This window comes from Natator depressus, chromosome 3 (assembly GCF_965152275.1).
Source record: "Natator depressus isolate rNatDep1 chromosome 3, rNatDep2.hap1, whole genome shotgun sequence".
NCBI classification, from domain to species: domain Eukaryota; kingdom Metazoa; phylum Chordata; order Testudines; family Cheloniidae; genus Natator; species Natator depressus.
Genome location: NC_134236.1, coordinates 99,746,154 through 99,768,512, shown reverse-complemented (window position 1 = coordinate 99,768,512; position 22,359 = coordinate 99,746,154). Strand labels below are relative to the sequence as shown.

Here is a 22,359-nt window from a genome sequence, read left to right as displayed (position 1 = left end):
CATACTGTGGGGCCATGCAGGTACCAATAGCAGTGCTGCTGATTTGGGTAACCAGTGCCGCCTTAGACAAGAGGGCTTCTTGTTAGGTAAGTTTAGGCTCTGGACTGTGTGTTATGGTTTTATTTTATATGTAATCCTTTGTTTACATTAATCTTACTTGCTTTTTCTCAAATCTCTATTCTTTGATAAATAAACTTAAGCTTGTTTTCACTGTAAACATATCTAAGCACTGTGTTGAGTGGTGATCCAGAGGTAAAACTGACAAGTTGATGCATACTATATTGTTGGGACTAGCAGATCTGTGAATTTTGAGTGTGTCCAATGGAACAGGGGCTGGACTCTCCATGGCAGGCCCGCCTACAGACATTCTGGGCCCCAGGACGGAACAGTCAATGGGTGCTCTTCAGGCACGGCCAGGGCTTCCATATGCCCACTCGGCTGCCTTCACCGCCGCCGGTACCACCCCGCGTGCACCCTGGAGCCCTGCAGCCCGCCCGGGCAACTTAAAAGGGCCCAGGGGGCCCTGGCTGCTGCTGTGGTAGCGGCGGCAGTGGCCGGGGGCCCTGGGGCCCTTTTATATTGCCCAGGCCCCTGGGCAATTGCCCCTTTTGCCCCCAGGTCGGCATGCGTGCTCCAGGGGCATGCTTGGAGAATATCTATCACTAACCTGTAAACTGATGGCAGTGCCTGCGTGGACTGAGAAGGGAGTACTTGTGTTACCTGTGGCAAGTGGAGTTGGGGAGCTGATCCCTGGCAGGCACAGACAAGGCTTCTTCATGCAGGTGACATCAAGGTGCCTCACAACCCTGGGTATCCCACGGAAGCATCACACATGGTAATTGTGAATCTGACTAGTCAGTGATGAGCCCACCCAGAAGTGGTACCTCCTGTCCCATGGGGCTTGCCCCGGCTCCATAGGTGCTAGAGTCAGCAGAGGCCAAAAGGCCATAGCCCTCCCCACTTTTTAAAACAGGGAATTCAGAGCACCCTACTTTTTAAAACCTGGCTGGAAGGAGCACACTATGGCACAGGCCAGCTGGCCAACATCCTAAATGCCGGCCATACTAAGTGCCGGCAGCCAAGCCCTTACCTACCGGCTGCCAAAACCCCAGTGGTGGTCCCTCTCAGTAACGGGGACCAACTGGGTCTGTGAAGCAGAAAGGACCCACTACCTGAAGACCTTGGGCTCACCATCAGGAGAGTAAGGAGTTGGTAAGGAGGAGTTGGTAAGGAGTTGGGGGACGCAGAGTGTTAGACTGTTGGGGGTGGGGGAAAGGCAGGGGATCCAGGAGGGTCAGGCTGCTGTGAGGGAGCTCTCTCGAGGGCTCTGGTGGGGAGGGCCTTGGCTCCCCACTTTTGCAGTCCTTCTGGCACCCATGTCTGGGTCTACTCTGGGCATTGCAAGGTGGTGCATGTGGTCACAGTGCTACATAGGTTTAGCACATCCTCCCCTCTATAGAAGGAAATGGAAGGGTGGATGCATCAAATGTGAGTGGTGCTGTGACCATGTGATCACAGCACCCAAACTGGAGAGCCAGGCCAGCTCCACGAGACAGGAGCCACGGCTGCAGGGTGAGTGCAGGATGTAGTCACTAGCCAAACCTCTCCCCTGCTACATGCTGGGCCTCGTCTTTCTACACCCGTACTACATAATCCACTCTTATTCTGCCCCACCCTCCCTCTCCCAAAAAGAATACGACAGTAAGAGAAGGCAGGGCAGGGATGGACGAGGATAGAATCATAGAATCATAGAATATCAGGGTTGGAAGGGACCCCAGAAGGTCATCTAGTCCAACCCCCTGCTTGAAGCAGGACCAATTCTCAGTTAAATCATCCCAGCCAGGGCTTTGTCAAGCCTGACCTTAAAAACCTCTAAGGAAGGAGATTCTACCACCTCCCTAGGTAACGCATTCCAGTGTTTCACCACCCTCTTAGTGAAAAAGTTTTTCCTAATATCCAATCTAAACCTCCCCCATTGCAACTTGAGACCATTACTCCTCGTTCTGTCATCTGCTACCATTGAGAACAGTCTAGAGCCATCCTCTTTGGAACCCCCTTTCAGGTAGTTGAAAGCAGCTATCAAATCCCCCCTCATTCTTCTCTTCTGCAGACTAAACAATCCCAGCTCCCTCAGCCTCTCTTCATAAGTCATGTGCTCTAGACCCCTAATCATTTTTGTTGCCCTTCGCTGGACTCTCTCCAATTTATCCACATCCTTCTTGTAGTGTGGGGCCCAAAACTGGACACAGATAGAGGAGGTTAGAAGATGTGTTACTACCTGGAACTTCTCATGGTCACCAGCCCCACGGCCATAAGTGAGGACTCCCCTCCACACAACAAATGCATACAACATCTCGCTTGGCTTGGCTATTCTGGATGAAAACTCAGGATTTGGCCATGCTTGTTAAAATTTTGTAGTGAAAAGTGTTGTAAGCCAGTAACCAAACCACAGTGAACTACAGCAGATGGCTGGAATTCTGGGCTAGCACCACATTTCTGCTTTAGTTTAATGAATTTCTTAGCAACGAGATAGTATTCAAAAATGTTGGACTTGAACCTCAGAAGCTCACAAAGACAGACAGAAGGTCAGCCTAGGGAGCCAAGAATTTCATGTCTATTGTTGGCTCCGATAATGATGCCTTCTACTTTCTTGAATAAGCCACTTGTCTTGTTGTGCCTGTAAAGTGGGGACAATAATACTCACTCACCTCTCTCCGACGTGTGCTGGGAGGACTCATTAGCTAGCTAAGTATTATTAGTATAAATTAGTCAAAAGTCTCAGGATTTATAGTGATGAAAAATTTTCTGATTTCTCACAGTAATTTCAAAACTCACATAAAAAAAAACATCTACTGTACATTAGCTAATTGGAAGCATGAACACTATGTTAACATTCTCTCACCACTTTAAAAGCCCTTGCAGGTGCAGGTAAAGAATTGGTTTCTTCCAAATATTTTTCCCAAGAAAAATGTTTGGCATGTGGATAATCTAATAGAAAAAAAATATAAAAGCAAGGTTTAATGATGTCATATAAGTATTATGATGTAACATACATTAGAGCACATTAATCTAGAGAATTCATAATAAGGCAAGTAAATATTTGTTATTATATTTTATAAATCTAAAGAATAAATAAAGCAACTGCAATAAGCAGCACTTATCTGAACATTCTACCTGCCTATGACACATACTCCCTATTAATCAAAGAAACAGAAACCCCACAACACACAATACTGAGTAACCAGCAACACAAAAATAAACTACAACTGCTCTGGATTTGAGAAGATAAGTAACAAAGATTGGAAGTCTATCCACTTCTATGCATTCAAGACAGTGCTTCACCCTTAATCCTGTATTCTACAGGTTTAAGGTTATTGTGTCAATACTAATCAGAACCTACGATAGTCATGTATCAGTTTAAAATGTATGTGACCATCTACCAACTTTCATTTTTAAGGGAAGTTGTTTCAACCAAAACTATTGTAATACTTTCTAAATTTAGGATATCTCTGATACAGACATCATGGTGTGTGGGGTGGGGGAGGAGGACTCATTCTAAGAAAATGGACTTGAGATTGTCCTGTTTAATATGCCTTATACCAAAAAAGTGTTTTCTTTTAAAGAACAAAGAGTGCTTGCCCCTGACGTTGTATAAGAACTAAATGTTTAAGTGATGACTCATGACACGACAGTGAATTTACACCAGTATCTTGTGTTTTATGAAGTTTGCCAAATAACAGGTTGTAATTAACTTATTGGCAGATTCGAATTTTACAGTACATGTTCGGGTTGTTCTGTAAGTAGCTTTGTGCTCTAGAATTTGATGCCTCAAAAAGTTTCATGACTTCCCCAGGCTGCTGAGCAGTAGGATATTTCTCAACTTGGTAAGTAGGTCTAGCTGGCTAAGTACAGTTTTTCATGTTGTCAGGCCACAGATGCCTGTGATCTGTGCTTTCATTATCCCACATAGCAGCAAAACTTATGCCCTTAACTTCAAATCCTCTATCTTCAACACCAAATGAATGCAGAATTGGCCAATATACCTTTTATTTTACTATTCTCAGTCATACACAGATTTTTTGTTTCTAAACAAAGTAACATAAAAGCTTTTGCAATGGTACCATATTAGTGACATTCAAAAAGGGTTTCTAAACAAGGAATATCTGTTTTCTCACTACAAATCTATGAAACAACAGTGCATGGGGTGGGAGAATTGGAGAGCAAAAACTTGAATTTTCTGAGTAAAGATATGTAAGTCACAAACCATCTTCACAGGAAAAAGCACAGTATTTGTAATGAGGTCCTACATAGTCACATAGCTAGTGCAGCAGTTCATGTTCTGCAAAAATGACTTCCTTTCACTGAAACTCTCCTACAGGATGCATGATAAACATGCTGGATGATATCTCTCACCACAGTTCCCTGACTTCATTTTATTTAACGGAACATTCCTCTGATTCCTGCAAAGTTCAACGCATTGAAATTATAAACCTCCTCCAACTTGCTGATGGCCTGTGGGTTGTACTTTCCTTCCTGTATATGACTGTAAATGTAATCTCTGAAATTGCCACACGTGTCTCTTGGTGCAGTCAAACAATAATGTTATATCTGCGGCTCCTTCCAGGTTGAGTTCTATTTTTGCAAACAATATTCAGCAGACCCCCTCAACTCTGGATTTCTGTTTCTGAACACACAATGATCTCTGAGTGCTTCTCTTAGATGCCAACCAAAATGGCAGGTTGTGAACAGCTGTCTAAGATAAGCCAGGAAATTAAACAGGTTTTCCTATTTTCTATTTCTTTTGATTTCTTAAGTGAATCTCAGACCTCTTAGCTAGGAATTTAGTTGGGGGAACATATTGCTTTTTAAATAATTCAGCCAAGTCCTCATAGTTCATATATCTCAGTTCCTAAAAGTCTTTGAGGACTACAAATGTCTCTCTTTCCAAACAGAGATGAAGAATGGAAATTTTTATTAAGATTCTTCAACACCTTCAGCATAGAAATACTGCTGAGACCTTTGTACATAAAATGGTTACATCGCATTAGGGGTGACAGATCGTTCAATGGTTTGAGCATTGGTCTGCTAAACCCAGGCTTGTGAGTTAAATCCTTGAGGGGGCCACTTAGGGATCTGGGGAAAAAACTGGGGATTGGTCCTGCTCTGAGCAGGGAGTTGGACTAGATGACCTCCTGAGGTCCCTTCCAACCCTGATACTCTGATTAAATCCTACACATTTTACATCAGAGGGATTCATCAACTTCCTCACAAATTATCATTTTCCTCTTTTCTTCTCAGACAGACCTCTTGCCTCACTGCTGACATGGCAATTGCCTTGTTGTTTCTCCAAATCCAATAAGTCTTTTATTAGATCAGACTTTAATTGGATCAGAATAAGAAAAAACAAACAAACAACAAAAAATGAACAGAGCTAGCATACTCAAAGGTTTCCTTGGTTACAAGCTACATGCAGCTAATTTCATTCTTGGGTATCCAAACAAGCTCTAACCAGTGGCAATTACTGCTAAAAGACAAGAATTGTTTTTAAACTCTGGCACACAGAATGTTCCAGACCTTAAAGGAGCAGTAACCACACACAGTCACCACCGTTCTCAAAGTTTTATTTTAACAGACAGAATGAATGACTCTAAATGACACGTTCTACAAGAAAGAAATCTCCAAGTTTTTTCCATTAATTCTCTCATGGTTATTTTTATACGGAATATTCTAGAATTACTTACATAAATTTGGAAGACCAACAGGCACTACAGACCTGTCTCAAAGGAATTTAACAACTTTGCTAAACAGCACTTCTTTTTACAAGCTATAGCTCAAGCTACTTTCTACGGAATAGTCTTAATGATCTCCAATATGGAGGGGATTCCAGTTAATCCAACACACAATATTCCAAAATAAATGCTTGCTTTCTTGTTTTCAGTAAGCGCGCTCTCTCTCTCTCTCTCTCTATTGCATGCTCACTCTCACCCTGGTTTCCTTCCTTTCTGAGAGTCCTTACCACTTTTGTTCCCTTGATTACACAGGGCTGTCCACCCACTTATCCACTAAGACCCAGATTTTTAAAGGTATTTTGGTATACCTGTGCTCATCTCGGTTGATGTAAGAACTTGAAATCTCATTTTCCAAAAGTATTTCGGTACTTGATATAGTGACATTAATGATGCATGCACAAATTTAGTATCTTTTTGTGCTATATTAATGAGACAGTTATCCATCAAGATATGCCAAGAGAATTTGGAGATGGTTGAAAAGGAAAACAGAATAAAACAAATCACTCGATTCCTTCTCTATTTCTTTTCTCTATGGAGTTCTCTTTTGCTTTTCTTTGTCTCTATATTTTTTTCTCCTTATTTCTTTTTGCGTGATGGGCTGAATTTACTTACAGGTTCTGGAGTCTTGGTGCTGAAAATTGTGAGAGATACTGCAATGACATGCAATATCTTCAGGGACTATATTGTATTAAATGTATACAATGGTTTATATTTGATTGTATTCTACTCCAAGGGGAAGAATTACCACAGCTACTAAACTATTTAGAGAGTTACCACCCCCTGGAGTAGTTTGCATACTGGTTCAAGCTGGATTTTCCAGAGAGTAGGAGACAAAGAAAGGACTTTTGGCATAAAAGGATGACCTTGAATTTACACAAGGTCTTCCTGCTGATCCAGCAAACAGACATGACTTTCTGTCCAGGGGGCAATCCATGTGGAAGGGTTGCAAGGATTTTGACCTACTAGAGCCCCATACAACTGATGGGTGACCTATGGTAAGCTTTTAGCATGCATATAGGAACTTCTATTGTTTTTATGTTTTCCTTGTAATGCTTTTACCTTAAGAATAAATGTGCTTGCTTAGAAAGAACCATGGTAACGTCACAGAGTCCTTGGTGGGATTAGGCAGCCCAGTGGCTAGCACATATAGGGCCACCTCCCTAAGGGCAGGTCTTGCAGTCCAGACCCTCTTTTAATCAGAGGTGTGGTGAGGTGGGCAGTGAGGGGAGCCCAGGCCCACCCACTCCACCAGGCTTTGACCCAGCTAGGAGGGTCAACAGTGTCTGGCCCTCAAAGGCGCCCTCTGAGTTACCCCCCCGATCACTTCCTATTGTCTGCTGTTCTCACTCTTCTCCCCTTCCCTGTCCCCCCACAGCTTCCAGTTGAAATATAAGGTGACAAGCAAAAGAAAAGGCAACCAAACCATCAGACCCAACTGGGCTCAGCATACAGTCTTAGTCCCTTGTGGAAGCTTCTCTGGCACTCTTGTCAAGAGCCTTTTGGGTAGCCTTTCTGTCCTCCTCCCCAGCCTCCCCGTTTCTGAGCTGGATTGCTCCCTTTTCAACCCTTCCTTCAGCTGGAGCATGCTCTACAGGGCTGGTGCTACCTGGGCCCAGTACTGTCCTTTAACCCCTTCCAGCCCAGTTTGGGGTTTGTATACTCCATCACTGGTAACTTGTAACTGCTTGCAATACACTGTTCATAGCCCTTGGAGAGAAAGCAAAGCACAGGAGCTGGCCTCTAGGCAGCGTAAGGTGGGGAGCTGTACAGCCCTAAAAACTCCTGGTTGAAGGGAGTAGGATAAAGGTCTCTATTCAGTGACAGGTGATGGCTGCAAACTTGAGATCTGACTGGGAACTCTGAGAGTGGCCCACAAAGGGGGTGGGAGGGAGATATGGGTGCAATTACCTGAAACTGTGACAAAAAATATCAACAGCATATATGCCAGGTTTACAGAGTTGTTGCATTAGACAAATATCGGCATGTGAACCAAATCTGGAAGTTAGACCCTTCCACATGGGTTGCCCTCCACTGGACAGAAAGTCTGTCTGTTTCTGGATCAGAAGGAAGACCTTGTGTAAATTCAAGCTCATATTTTTATACCAAAGGTCCTTTCTTTGTTTCGTAGACTCTGGAAAACCCAGCTTGAAGCAGTATGCAAACTGTTCCGGGGGATGGGGGGGAATAAACTCTCTAGATAAGACGCAGATGGTCCCCCTTAATCACTTGCCATTGTTTTTAGTTACTGTAGGAGCTGTGGCAATCCTTCCCCATTTATACATTTAATACAATATAGTCCCCAAAAAGATTGCATGGCATTGCAATATCTCTCACAATTTTCAGCACCAAGACTCCCGAACCTGTAAGTAAATTCAGCCCATCACACAAAAAGAAACAAGGAAAAAAAAATATAGAGACAAAGAAAAGCAAAAGAGAACACCAGAGAGAAAAAGTAGAACAGAGGTAGACAGGCTATTTGTCTCATTCTATTTCACTTTTTGACCATCTCTAGGCTTTTCCCTGGGAATATCTTGCATGGATAACTGTCTCATTAATTCAGCACAGAAAGATATCAAATTTGTGCATGCATCATTCAATTTAATATATCAAGTGCTTGTAAATAGACCACTTCAGGCCCCTCCAAATACCAATTCTTAATTATAAGTAGAGTATTTCAATGGAGCTGTCATAATGTGTGTTGTGAGCCTTGGCCAATGCTGCTGCTAGCTACGTTTTCTTTAATTCTTTCAGTTGTGTAGTACTGAAGTGTAGTACAAACCTGGAGGAGTGATGAGAGTTCTTCTATGTTCTTTACACCATCCAATGGGATGAATGTGTGGGCTAGCTGCCTCACACCTGGAGGGGAAAAGTGATTGAAAAATGCATTCATCATTTTGTTGTCTGGGCATGCACACAAGTTTTTTTTTTTTTTCTTTCCCCTAAAAATGCAGAATTATTTATTTAACAAATCCAAAATAAATTATGATGAATTTAACTCTAAATATAAATTTTAACTGTAACAAAAACATATCAATATACCTCATTCACTCTTACCCCATAAGAGTGAGCATAAGATCTTTACAACATTTTTGAAAGGTCAGTGACCCAATTATACTCGACCAACAAGGATAGCAAATTCCAAGGAAAACTCCTCCAATGAGGAGCCCCCCCACCAGTTCCCACATATTCAAATCTTGAGATTCTTAGCACAACATGTCAGCCGATCTCAAGCATCCCAGTAATGCATTCGGAAAGAATTGGGGTCTTGTGAGGTCACTCTGAGGGGTTTAGAGTGTGGGAGGAGGTACTGGCTCTGGGCTGGGGGTGGGGGCTCCAGGGTGGAGCCAGAAATGACAGGTTCCGGGTGCGGAAGGGGGCTCCTGGCTGGGTCAGAGAGTTGAGATGCAGGGGGAAGGCGAGTCTCCGGCTGGGGGTGTGGGTTCTGGGCTGGGGCCAAAGTGTTTGGAGTGTGGGAGGGGTCTCAGGGCTGGGGATTGTGGGCTCTGGAAGGGAGTTTGAGTGCGGGAGAGGATTCCGACCTGGGGCAGGGGGTTGAGGCGCAGGAGGGGGCTCGGGGTGCCTCAGGCAGCTCCCAGGAAGTGGGTGGCATGTCGCTCCGGCTCCTAGGCAGAGGGGCGGCCAGGGGGCTCTATGCACTGCTCCCGACTGCTGGAGCCACCCCCACAGATCCCATTGGCCATGGTTCCTGACCAATGGGAGCTGAGGAGCTGGTGCTGGGGGTGGCAAGTGGAGTCCCCCTGTCCGCCCCTCTGTCTAGGAGCTGGAAGGACATGGTGACCACTTCCTGGGAGCTGCGTGGAGCTGGGCACAGAGCCTGCCTACCCTGCTGGCACTGCAGCCAACTGGACTTTTAGTGGCCTGGTCAGTTGTGCTGACTGGAGCCACTAGGGTCCCTTGTAGACCGGATGTTCTGGTTGAAAACCAGATGCCTGGCAACCGTAGTCTGCCCATGTGGCTCCTATTGCAAGGTTGGGGTCTATATGATAATATCTATTTTTCTTCACATGGTTAGGAATTCTGGAAAGTGTCAGCATCCTAAGGGTTTACATTTCACTATATATGAATAGCAGTAAGTAAAAAAAAAAATCAGTTTGTTATTCTATAATCTCCAACATCCTTATTTCCTATGGAACACAGAGGGGTTTATCCTGTTATTATCATAGGGAGGAGGATTTCTGCATGAGTTGAAGGTATATCCACACCCTGATGTCTAAACATGTCAGATATCTTACCATATCGCCTCCACTTATTGATTTCAATGGGCAACTGAGCACACAAAAGAACACAGGACTGAACCATTGGCTATATTAAGATAACTACATTGACTTTGAGCTTGTGCTACATAAAGCAAAAGTAAAGAAATATTTTCTTATTCAGAATTTAAAGAAAAGACCTTAAAGTACACTGATGTTTTAAAAGTGATTTTACATGACAAAACAGATGAAGTCCAGTGTAGGTGGATTTAATTGTGTACGTTAAATAATGGAAATGCAAGCAGGGTATCTCATTACCGTCATCACACAGCAAGTACTGTTTCAGATTTCTACTTATAGATTTTAGACCTAATGTTGAAATACCCGTCTAGGGTAATTTTTAAAAAAAAAAATTTTTAATAATATAAAACTGAACAGCTGCACCAGTATTTCTCTATGCTAACTTCAAATATATCAAGCCCTATAGGAAAAAGTACTCTCTAGAAACAAAGGCTTTATTACAACAGCAAAGGATGCAATTGATATCAAGTGTACCAACATTTTGTCCCTTACAAAAAAAATGCACAAAATATGTTTTATGTATTTAAGTTTATTATTTATACAGCACTTTATTTATTCCACTTTAAAAATGCCCTGGTTTTTTATTTTGAAAATATGGTACTTTTGTGTCAACACTTTTTAGGGTTGTGAAGTTCCCAAAGGTTCACATTCTATCTCCATTAGTTGGTCTTTTACACCTGACTCAGAAAAGCTCTGCCTGGAGCAGTTCTAAGAAAGTCAGAGTTATGCCTCTCTCTCTCTCTCTCTCTCTCTCTCTCACACACTCACACACACACACTCTTCCCTTCTCTCTACAGAGACTTCAGAGAGGAAAGAAGTAAAGAACAGTAGGACTAACAGGTATTCTCTCTCCCAAATCCATTAAGGGGCTGGGGCAGGGGAGTTTGCAAAGACTGAGCCATTACCTCATTGGACTCATTGCACTGATGCTGCCTGAAGAGCTCTGGAGTAAAATATTCGAAAGCACATAAACTACTTAAGAGCTTATGTTCCACTTTCGAAAGACTCCTAAGCATCTAAGTCACTTCTGATACCGAGACATAGTCACTTTATCACTGTGTGATGAGTAAAATAAGTGTGGGAAAAATGGACAATTTTTAAAGTACCCTATTAACATTGCCTCTGAGCACCTTACTGTCATTTTAAAAAATGAGAAATATTGACAAATAAAATGGCCGACTTTTATCTTAAGTAGGACATACAGCATTCTTTCGAGGGACAGCTGTGGTCTAGTAGACTGAGTACATAACTTGAAGGCAAGAATGCTAGATTCTATTCTCAATTTTGTCACTCAGGCGAGTCATTCAGATTTAAGGCCATAAGAGACCACCAGATTACCTACGCTGACCTCCTGTAAATCACAGGCCAACCAATACCACCCAACACACTAAACCCTCCACCCAAAATTAGACCACGGATTACAGCCCACAAGAGAGCAGACTCTTGAGTGCCACAGGCACAGAACAGGAGGGACTGAGGTGCACCAGTGCCTCAGACCCTCGCAGTGGCTAAGTGAGATATACATAGATTATCCTGGCAAGTGACCCTCACCCACAACTGTAGAGGAAGGCCCCAAAACCCCCCAAATCGCAGCCAATCTGACCCAGGAAAAAATTCCTTCTCAACCCCACAGCTTTGTAAAACACTTAATCCAGAAGCACTGTGCAAAAGCAATGGGAAGGTTAGTAACTAGTAATCTGAGTTTGAGTACATTGCCTCTGCAAATCCACTATCTTTTGAACTGTAGTGTGGCAAGCATGGGATCTTTCATAAAGCAGTGCAGTTGTGGCATGTACTCGCCCAAATAAAGGATCCCAAAGTTCAGAACAAGATTATATAGGTCATACAAATCATATCATGTAAAACCTGTCTCTTTGTTAGTGCCAGTCCCTACAGTAAACAATGTTTAACAAGAGCCAAAACCATCACTGAAACCCAGTTGGATCTATAATACAACAACAAGAGCAGAGAGCAAACTATAACGTTGTTTCTTATTTTTATAAAAATCTAACAATTTTAAAATGTGGCTAAACAGAAAAAAAATGCAAAAAGTAAATACATGGAGAGGTGGCTTCCTTGCCAGCAGTTTATCATGCTAAGGAAAGAGCTGAAGGTGGTTGGGACTGTGAATTCCTTTATAGACTCTTTTCAAACGTCTGGATCCATAAGGAAACATGCAGATATCCGAACTTTCCATATGGGGGCAAGCGAATATATGCTCATGACAACAGGTCATGCGCTTTCTCAAGAACAAAGCACTATAGGCACAACTCTGGAGGAAGAAATATTTTTTCTACCTTGCTTATTCATTTTCCCTTTGATTTTTGTCTTGCATTTCACTGTTGCATAGCCACAGCTCAATAATTAAATTCAGACTGTAAGAGACAGAAACTAAATGATGGTTAATTCTTTTCAGAAAAAAATATCAAATAAAATGTGCCTTCACTGAAAGGTATGGATAGCACTGTTTTATTTTATAACTGACTAAGTTTTTTTCAAAATATGCTAAATGTGTTACATTATTTTTGCTGTTCTGAATTAACTGCCAATTTCCCCACTGGATAAAATTTTATTTTGATATTTAGGATTTGCACCAGAAATACTCATATTAAATGTATATACTATTGGATCTACAGCAGATATGATTTTGTTAACAATTGTAATTTCTATAAACACCCATAACAGTGCATTATAATTAACAAATAGAACTACACTGTAAGTATGGCTATTTATACAACTTCTCTGACACTGTCATACTGATATACAGTAGCCAAGCCAGCTATGCATAAAAAAGAAGCCATCTTATAGCCCCATCTAGTGCTTCAGTGCTACCATTTCACCATTATATTAATACCAGGTTTCAGAGTAGCAGCCGTGTTAGTCTGTATTGGCAAAAAGAAAAGGAGTACTTGTGGCACCTTAGAGACTAACCAATTTATTTGAGCATAAGCTTCATCGGATGCAAGTGAGCTGTAGCTCACGAAAGCTTATGCTCAAATAAATTGGTTAGTCTCTAAGGTGCCACAAGTACTCCTTTCCTTTATATTAATATCAAACATGTTCAAAACTTGTTATGCTCCAGGTAATTAAAAGCAAATTCTGTACCTAAATTATCCTTTGGTCTTTTTAATCCAATGTGCTCCCCTCAAAAAATATGACTCCTTTTTGAGCAATGATGGAGCAGATCTGATCATTTCAGAAGAGCTCAGAAGTAGATGATAAGTCAGAGAGAGCAGTTTTTAAAGGGGCATGTTTTTAAAGGGTACCAAACAAAATAGTAACAGATGGTGTAGAGAGTGTGGATGTAAGCCTTTTGCATAGGACCATTCCAAGTGTTCATTCTGCTCCCAACACTCAAATAGTTCATTCAGGATAGGACACAGGAATTAGACAATCAAACAATAAAAATCTACATTCTGGCTTTCTTTGTTGCTAGAGATGCAATGAGGGAGCAGAGTTGTCAAGGCTGTGCAGAGGTTTCATGAGTCAAGTGGTCTGCACAAGGCAGACAAACAGAATGGCTCAGTGGGGCCCCGAGCCACACACTGGGCAATGAGTGCTCTTTGTGTCTGATATAAAAAGCTGTAACGTTATCTATCTCCAGTGCGTGCCTCCAGGTTCCAGCAGGAACTCACAGCCATTTTTATTAGTAGTCTTTATATAACAAATATACCAATATATAACAAATCCTAACACTAAGACTGTTCAACCAGGAAACATCCTCAAGTTTTAGATTACACATTCAGTTTCACTACTGACTTTAACGAGAGCAGTTAAACTAATGTAATAACGTTTGAAAATTCCATCTCCAGGGAAGGAGATGATTAGTTAAGGATTACAGCCTTAAATCACACCAGTTTAACTTTTTCCTTCTACTGACTACTTTGTAAGAGAACAAAAGTCTCATGGATCCCATCACAGCCTTTCATTGATCACCAGGAGCACACAGTAGTTTAGGAACACCTCTATTAAGCCATTCAAATTTTTCCCTTTTCCTGTTACCACCACCACCGCCTCGATGAGTCACAGCAACCACACTGTCTGCCTTACAGGCCCAAAGCCTGGTTAAAAAAAAACAACCCACAAACAAATGACCTGGTACCAGTACAATGTGGCTTTCATCTCCAAACTGAATGTCAGAAACAGACCCCAAAAAATGTCAGGAATATGCATTGATTGGTTGCCCTAAAGATAACATATGGACATCTTTCAGTGATAATGCACTTGGTAGAACACTCTTACATCACACTTATGACTTTGGTTTTGTGTCACACCCAAGAGATGTTCCAGGTCAGGGCTGGGACATTGACTCAGTACTGATTCAAAAAGGAGTACTGGATCACCTAATGTGACCAGATAGCAAGTGTAAAAAATCGGGACAGGGGATGGGGGGGTAATAGGTGCCTATATAATAAAAAGCCCCCAAAATTGGGACTGTCCCTATAAAATTGGGACATCGGGTCACTAGGATCACTAACACCTGTTGCTTAACAGAAATGAGCCACGGTTGCAACTTGGGAAACTGTTATTTAAAGCTTTGAATCATTAAAATACTCACTATTCTTGGATCGTTGGTCCTCTCGTATAAACTTGTAAAAATATTTAACCCTAATCATTATGTGACTGCATTAATTGTGAATATTGCATGCATTAATCAGAATTATTTTTCAAATAGAGAAAAGCTATGTTGCTACTTCTTAAAATATGAAGAATATAGCTGCAGAAGTGAAAAATTACAGCTGCTTTACCCTGACATGATAAAGTTTAGCCCTGGCACTTATTGTTCTCATAGAAATACCAAATGTTCTGTCATTTCTAGATAAGAAGGGGGGAAATGAATAGGTTTGCAGAATGCAGAGCAAATTTTACTTTCCTGAATATAAATATTACTCTGACTATTTTGTTCACTTTTCTTCCTCCTAAAAACTAATGCCAATGATTTATTTCATGGGATTTATAGGCCATTGAAATATTATCACCATGTTTTATAGGGCTGTAGTAATGACACTAATTCTAGCTGAGACACTTTCACTTTAAGTTATTAATGTATGTTCAGAAAATATTCAGAAAAAAATACATATGGGCTGAAAGTTAAGCTTATAAAATAGTTTTAGAGCTGATATTTTTTTCTTCTGCTGTTGAGTTTGGTAAAATTACATTCAGCTGTTTTTCATTTATCCAAGAGAGGAAAGAAATGTTTTAGACTTTACAAAAATAAATCTTATTTCCACTTGGATAAGGTACAAAATGGCTGTATTTTTAAAGTCTGAAAAGACCTCATGAGGAATAAAGAGAACTGTTTGGCAATAATCTATTGTATGTGCTTCATATGCCATTTTCTCTTACAGATCCTTACCGATTTAGGCATGTTCTAAGGGTGGTGGGTATGTGGAAAGCCCATCACTCTGCAAAAGCCCTATAGTACTCTTCTCTTGTACATTTAAGAACAGGGGCACATCTGTCAAGTGCATGTTTGGATGTGGAGCCAGGTACTTGAGGTATTTTTAAGGCACCTACAATCCTCGTATCTAAACTCGGGACAAAGAGCAGTGAGTACACCCATGAGGTCCAACTTCCAGACTTCCTTTTCTGCCAGTATGTGTCTTTTGCTATTTTTGTTTGTTTTAATCATTCATCTATGTTCTTTCCTTCCTTCTCCCCAGTTCCATGCCAGTTCTAAACACACCAGTAAAAAGGGGAGGGCTACTTGGTCAAGGATTTCTTTTTTTTTCCCCCTGGTGGATTTTCCTGAGTGCGTTTCCATGAGACATTTACACACTTTACAAAAATTCAGTCTTACATAGTCTCCTTCACATACATTTTTTTTAGCAGCTTCCCCAGGACCTTTCCAGCCAGACAGGAAAACTGCATAATGATATCACTAATGGGGCAATGTTTCAAATAGGCTCTGGTAAAATCTTACATGCCAAATGAGCATACTCAAAAGTGATTTCTTCAATCCTCTATACATTTTTTATTTTAATTTTTCTCACCCTGTCCTATAAAAAGGTACTATAGCTGTATTATAACTATTTGGATGTGAAATCTGGAGATCTTTATTCCTGTGTTTTACAGTAATTTGAGAGCACAACAAAAAAGTTAAAATTCTGAAAAACTCTGTTTTTGCTATTCAGTTGCTCAAAAGACTGGTAGGCTGTTGAACTGATGATTTTAATGCTGCTGAGATTTAAAAGTATTGTTAATAGTATGTTATAATTTAAATCTAAATAAATAAATGGCATTTCCCCTTGAAATTTCAACTTTCTCCAGTCACCTGCTACTTCTCCAGTATCAGAAGACTTCCTAAAAATAATCACTAACCCTAATTCTATACTCTTCCTTTCACCTGAAGGAAGTGTCATATCACCTGTGGATGTAACCCATGACTGCTTACTTTGCCTACCTCTGTCTGACCCAAATACTTGCTTGCCACTGTTTCAGTAAGTTCATTCTCCTCCAGTTCATTTTTGGCATCAACAGCTACAATCACAACCTCCATGGGTGCACAGTAAGTATTTTCATCTATTCTCTATCCTTTTCTACATGGGTTCTTGACCCACCACTGAATGCCTCAAACAAAATATTTTTTGCCATTTATTTTTAGGTAACGAACAATTCCTTATTTTGACTTCTTATTAATATTATTTCATAGTCCTTAGCCACAACATTACCAGTTTCTCAATGTAAAATGTTAACGCAAAGTTGAGGACGGGAGCTACCGCTAGCAATACTAAGACACAGAATATTTCAGTAAGTTTCAGATAATTTTCAAACTTTTGGAAGCTTGTCTGAAAAAAACAGCAAATCCTTTAGGGTTCATTCATCAGTTATATATGTTTCCGTAGCATCCTACTTCTTTATACAGCTTGCTGATTAAGATGCAGATGTAGCAAAAGCAAATATGCATGTTGTAAACTAAAACTGAACTGCATAACAACATTGTATGTCACGCTGGTAATAAAATTACAGTTGGTACATTCAATGAATAATGCAGAATTTTCACACATGCTCATCCTCCAGACCCCCAATATACCTCCACACATTAAAGTTCTGCCAGCAAAAATTTAATAAATCAGGGAAACAAGTTAGTAGCTGCAGTTTGCAAGGTATGTCGGGCCTTAACCCCATTTTGTTACTCTGCTAAAGCCTTAGGAAACAAGACTGAAGTTCTGACTACACAACAGAACTGTGATGCAGTACGATCAAGAGACAATCATGCCCTTCAACAGATTTTATTAGCAGGGCATATTGGCCAGACCTAGACACACCCTGATGAAATGCAGCTGCTGTTTCAGTCATGGCTACCAGCATGCCCAATACTGATGGTACTGGTATGTCCATGTGTCTATTTCCCAATAAAAAATCCAACATGAAGATGCATTGCAAAATTAAAAGAGAAATTACTTATACCAGATTTAGTTTCACATGCAACACCACCACCCATTTTCCACAATCTTGTGAAAGCTGTGTACGTGCAACTTGAACATCTACATTTGATAACCTGGCCCCTAACATTTACTACGGTTGTTTAATGGTCTGGAAGACATATTTATAAAAATCTGCTAAAAGCTGATGTGCTGACTACATGCAGAGTATAAAAAGTACCAGGGAAAGATACGGTCTTAACAAATTTCTGATATGACTTATTAAAATATAACAAATACAAAGGTCATACCAATAGTCATAGCTCTCATCCCAGTTATCAAAATGAACCAGGAAACGATTGTCCACCATGTCTGTTACCGTAGCAACACAGATGAATGTAGGATTTTTTTTGTCTACAGCTTCAAGCTTCATTCCCACTCGAAATCCCGATGGAATAACTGTCTGCTCAAACAGAAAGTTTAAATTAAAGGTAAATAACCCACTCTACATCCCAAAACCTCCTCAGAGTCCACAATCAATACATACAAGTCATTTAAAAATTTATCATTTAAAAATTTACCAATTAGCTGGCCAACAATGCAGCAACAGCCCAATTAGCTTACATGAAAGATGCTCAAACATAGACACAGACTCTGAGATCATGGTTTGTGAACCAAAATTTTTTGACCATGCTACAAAATTTGTAGACTTTGGTTTTGACTCTGCCTCATCAGACACTACCTCTGACAGCTTTCTCCTAGTCCCATAAAATGATAAAAATTGTATGATGCCAGTTCATGATACAGACAGGATCGCCAAACTGGGTAAAAAGTTGGATAAAAGGAAGATTAAAAACCAGCCAAGAGAAACTGTTGCTTATGCCTAATAAAGATTAAAAGTTATTCCATGTTTTGGTCAATATTCTTAGTCTGAGAAGGAGAGAAGCAGGCTTAAATCCAGTGCTGCCACAAAAGTATAAACAAGCTTATAAAATTTAGGGAGGATTCACGGGAAAATATGCACAAGAATTGAGGCCAGGAGCAGAAGCCAAAGTGGATAGCAGCCGGGGATGGAGAGGAGCTGAGGGGTAGGAGCAGAAGGAGACAGGGAGAGACTGGAAGAGGACAAGGAGCAGAGACAAGGGAACAGGGATGTAGTGGAAGGGCCTGGGGGAGGAAGGTTTGGAGGGGAGCAGGAGTCAGTCAGTGATGGGAGGGGACAGGCAGGATCTGGGAGGATAGAAGCAGCAGGTGGGATGACAGAGGCAGAAGGGTCTATAGCCACTAGACCCACTCCCCTACAGAACCTAGAATTTAACCCATTATTCCTGAGTCTCAACACTCCTTTGTTGTGTGTATCTCATCCCCCTCTAGTGGCAGATCCACACAGATGCTAACAGCCTTCCACTGCTACCAGCTACTCTGTTAGCTCAGGTGGAGAGAAAGGATCATCCAGTGGTTAGGGGACTGGCTTAGGATGTGAAGACCCAGGTTCAATTACCTGCTCTATCACAGACTTCTTGTGAGCCCTTGGGCAAGTCACTTAACCTCTCTGTGGCTCAGCTCCCCATCTGTGGATAATAATGCTTTTCTCACAGGGGTGTTGTAAGGATTAATACACTGAGAGATTATAAAGCATTTGAGGTCTATTGATAAAAAAAGGGTTATATAAGAAATTATTTCATATGATGAAACTTTGGGGTTTTTTTCAGTTTAAAAAATGTAGGATACACATTTAAAAATGTTAAAAGAATGTGAATATTGCGAAGTCAAATACTCAAAAGTTAGGAAATACCAAATTTAAGGTGGACCATTCATCCTGTGCACAGAATGAGGCGCAGGACCTGTAAAAAAAATAGTGTTTACTCATACAACTAAGGACTGTAGCAGAATACATATGCATAAGGGGGCTTAATTAAGGTTAAACAGGCACCCTTACTTCTAGTATTTCCTAACTTTTGAGTGCTTGACATTGCAACCTTAAAGTTCTTTTAACACAATTTTTTTGATGTTTATAATATATATTAATTTAATTCATGTGTACTTCAGAGGTGAATTTTAATACAGAATAATCATTTATCAAACCTTAAGGAAAAAATTATTTACAGGATTTCCAAAGTGTCCCGTCACTGAAATGATACAAATGAACCGGCTAGCAATGTTCTACAGCAATGAAGAAGCAGCAAATGAAGAATACTTACCGTGTTCTGGTTTTCAAACAAAGATTTAGGAGCAGCTTGAGCCTTACATGTTTTAAGATATGAGGGCCAGTTAAATTCCTCTTCTTCGTATCCTAAAAGGTTTCCACGAAAGTGAGAGAGAAGAAAATATGCATGAGACACAGGGTTGATTATGGCAATTATAATTTTCCATAAAATAATTTTTTCAGCAATACATTTTTCATCTAGTCCCAAATCATTCAATTCCAGAATTTCACAAATGGAAAAAATTAAAGAACTTAAAATCATTTAAATTTCACACAATAATATAAGTATCTTCTATAGTAAAACTTAATATTTAGGGCCTGTTTCTCTGCTACATTACGCCAGTTTTATCCCAACTTAACGCCGATGATTTCAATTATTTCTATTTTTATTTGGCACCTGGTAATTCAGAGAGGAATAACTAATCCTTCCCTGCTACCAGTTAGCGAAGCTTATTTATCACAATGACCAGCTTTCTTTTTAGTATCTGAACAAAATATGATGGCCTGAATGTCTATTTTTCCTCCTGATCTGAAGTTGATCGGCTTCTCGTCTTTTTCCAGGACTGAAGTTTTGACTGTTCCCAATCTTCATATAGGAGGAAAGATGGTCTTGTGGCTCAGGCTCTGGATTGGGACTCAGGAGATTTGGGTTCAATTCCTAGTTCTCCCCCAGATTCCATGGGTGACCTGAGGCAAACTTTCTCTGTGCCTCTATTCCCTATAAGCAAAATAGGGATAATACTACCTCCTCCAATCCAGTTCTCTTTTATAACAAGGTTTAAAAGAGAACTGGATAAATTCATGGAGGTTAAGTCCATTAATGGCTATTAGCCAGGATGGGTAAGGAATGGTGTCCCTAGCCTCTGTATGTCAGAGGGTGGAGAAGGATGGCAGGAGAGAGATCACTAGATCATTAGCAGTTAGGTTCACTCCCTCTGGTGCACCTGGCACTGGCCACAGTTGGTAGACAGGATACTGGGCTGGATGGACCTTTGGTCTGACCCAGTATGGCCATTCTTATGTTCTTTCTTCCACAGTGTCTATTTGCAGTGTCTATTTGTATCATAAGCTCTTTAGGACTGAGACTGTCTCTTACTATGTGTATATATAAAAAAAAAACCACTTTGGTACAATGAGGCCTGAGTTTTGGTTGAGCCCAGTAGCTGTTACTCTAATACTGACAAAAATGTTTTAAGGAAACAAGCAATTATCAGAACATGAACATTGTACACTGTTTATCAGTACAGACAACCACAATTTTCCCAAGAATGTAGCTATTTTGTTTTGCTTCTGTGTTTCAACAAACATTTCTTAGTATAATTTCCCCTTTTTCACTCTGTTTCTTTTAGAAGAAAATTTACAGAAAATAATGTAGCTCATGGGAAAAGTCTAACTATTCATATTCCTGGTCACTAAAAAAAGGCAACAAAGATTACTAGTATGCATAGTTACAGGTCTTCCTTTGTTTCCCTGTTGTATAGTCATATAAAGCCATTTCAAGATACTGCATAAAAGTCAGGGAGAGTCAATTATTTTCTGTTAACGTCCACATTTCTTGGTTAAGGTATAATTAAGGTCCAGACTTCAAAGACAATAATTAAAAAAAATAACAATAATGATAACAGGTAAATAAAAAGATTTTGGGGTCTGTTCAAAAGCATCTGGTGGTCGGGATTTGGCCCATAGTCCCCATATTGACTACTCCTGGCATAGATGTTACAGATCTATAAACCAAGCTTAACCATACTGTCAATCATTTACCACACAATATATCCCCCTTCTGAGTGCTATTTAAAACATACCAGGAGAAAATAATTGGCTTTAACCTTTTGGGACCCTCTTATTTTGTGAGGCATCATAAGAAAATTATTGAGCAGCCCCTTCTTCCTTTTAGCCTGCCCTCCCCTCACAGTTTTAAATGTAAATATTAGCTAAAATTAAATTAACTGCAAAAAACAAATACAACTAAGCCCCCTTCTCTGGGTTTGTGACGGTGCTCCCCATAAGGCTTTATGGAAATACGCTTATGAATGTATATATGACATAACTAGAAAATGTTTTATGCTACATATGCCATATAACATATCTCTGTAAAGGTTATGATCTACTGAATCTATTAAGCCTATTTGTATGCATGTATCATTTTGTAATCAAAGTTATGAATACTGGCTGTGTACCTGCTTGATTTTTAAGTAACCTTTGTAAAGCATTTGGTCAGCTTCTTGAGAAAGGAATGTGCAAATCAAGAAGCGCTTAAGAGACAATGGATCTTGGAATGCTCCAATCCACATAAGAAGTCTACTTGAGGACGTTCAAGGTAGCATGTGACCCAGGGCTGCTACCTTGGAGTCATGCATGGACATGTGACTTGCCCATGGGACTCCAAAACTCCATCTTGGAGCTGGACTTTGCATAGGAGAGAGGAGGGGGTCTGCACCCACAAGAGAAAGTCTATTTAAACCCCTGGAAGACCTCTCCATTTTGTCTTCAGCTGGCTAAAGAGATAGCCTCTCCACTCCCAAAGATACCTGAAAGAAACTGGAACAAAAGACAGTAACTACAGGGGGTATGAGTGATTGCTGGGCCCAGACTAGAAGGAGACTAGTCTGTAAAAGGAAGCTTACTGGAACTGGTGAGGTTTTTATCTGTATTCAGTTTTATTACTGAACTAGACTTACACTTGCGTGTTTTATTTTATTTTGCTT

At 40.6% G+C, this 22,359-nt stretch overlaps 1 protein-coding gene across 3 annotated transcripts in view; it reads right to left on the bottom strand.

Moving 5' to 3' along the window:
• L3MBTL3 (L3MBTL histone methyl-lysine binding protein 3) overlaps positions 1-22,359 on the bottom strand; it is a 148,964-nt gene that overhangs the window by 58,727 nt on the left and 67,878 nt on the right. For all 3 annotated transcript variants that reach the window (XM_074948407.1, XM_074948406.1, XM_074948408.1), the window contains exons 10-13: positions 19,650-19,741; positions 17,760-17,911; positions 8,569-8,645; positions 2,903-2,988 (exon numbers count right to left, since the gene is read on the bottom strand). In XM_074948407.1, coding sequence (XP_074804508.1) covers positions 2,903-2,988; positions 8,569-8,645; positions 17,760-17,911; positions 19,650-19,741 — 407 coding nt within the window. The remainder of the gene's footprint in view (positions 1-2,902; positions 2,989-8,568; positions 8,646-17,759; positions 17,912-19,649; positions 19,742-22,359) is intronic.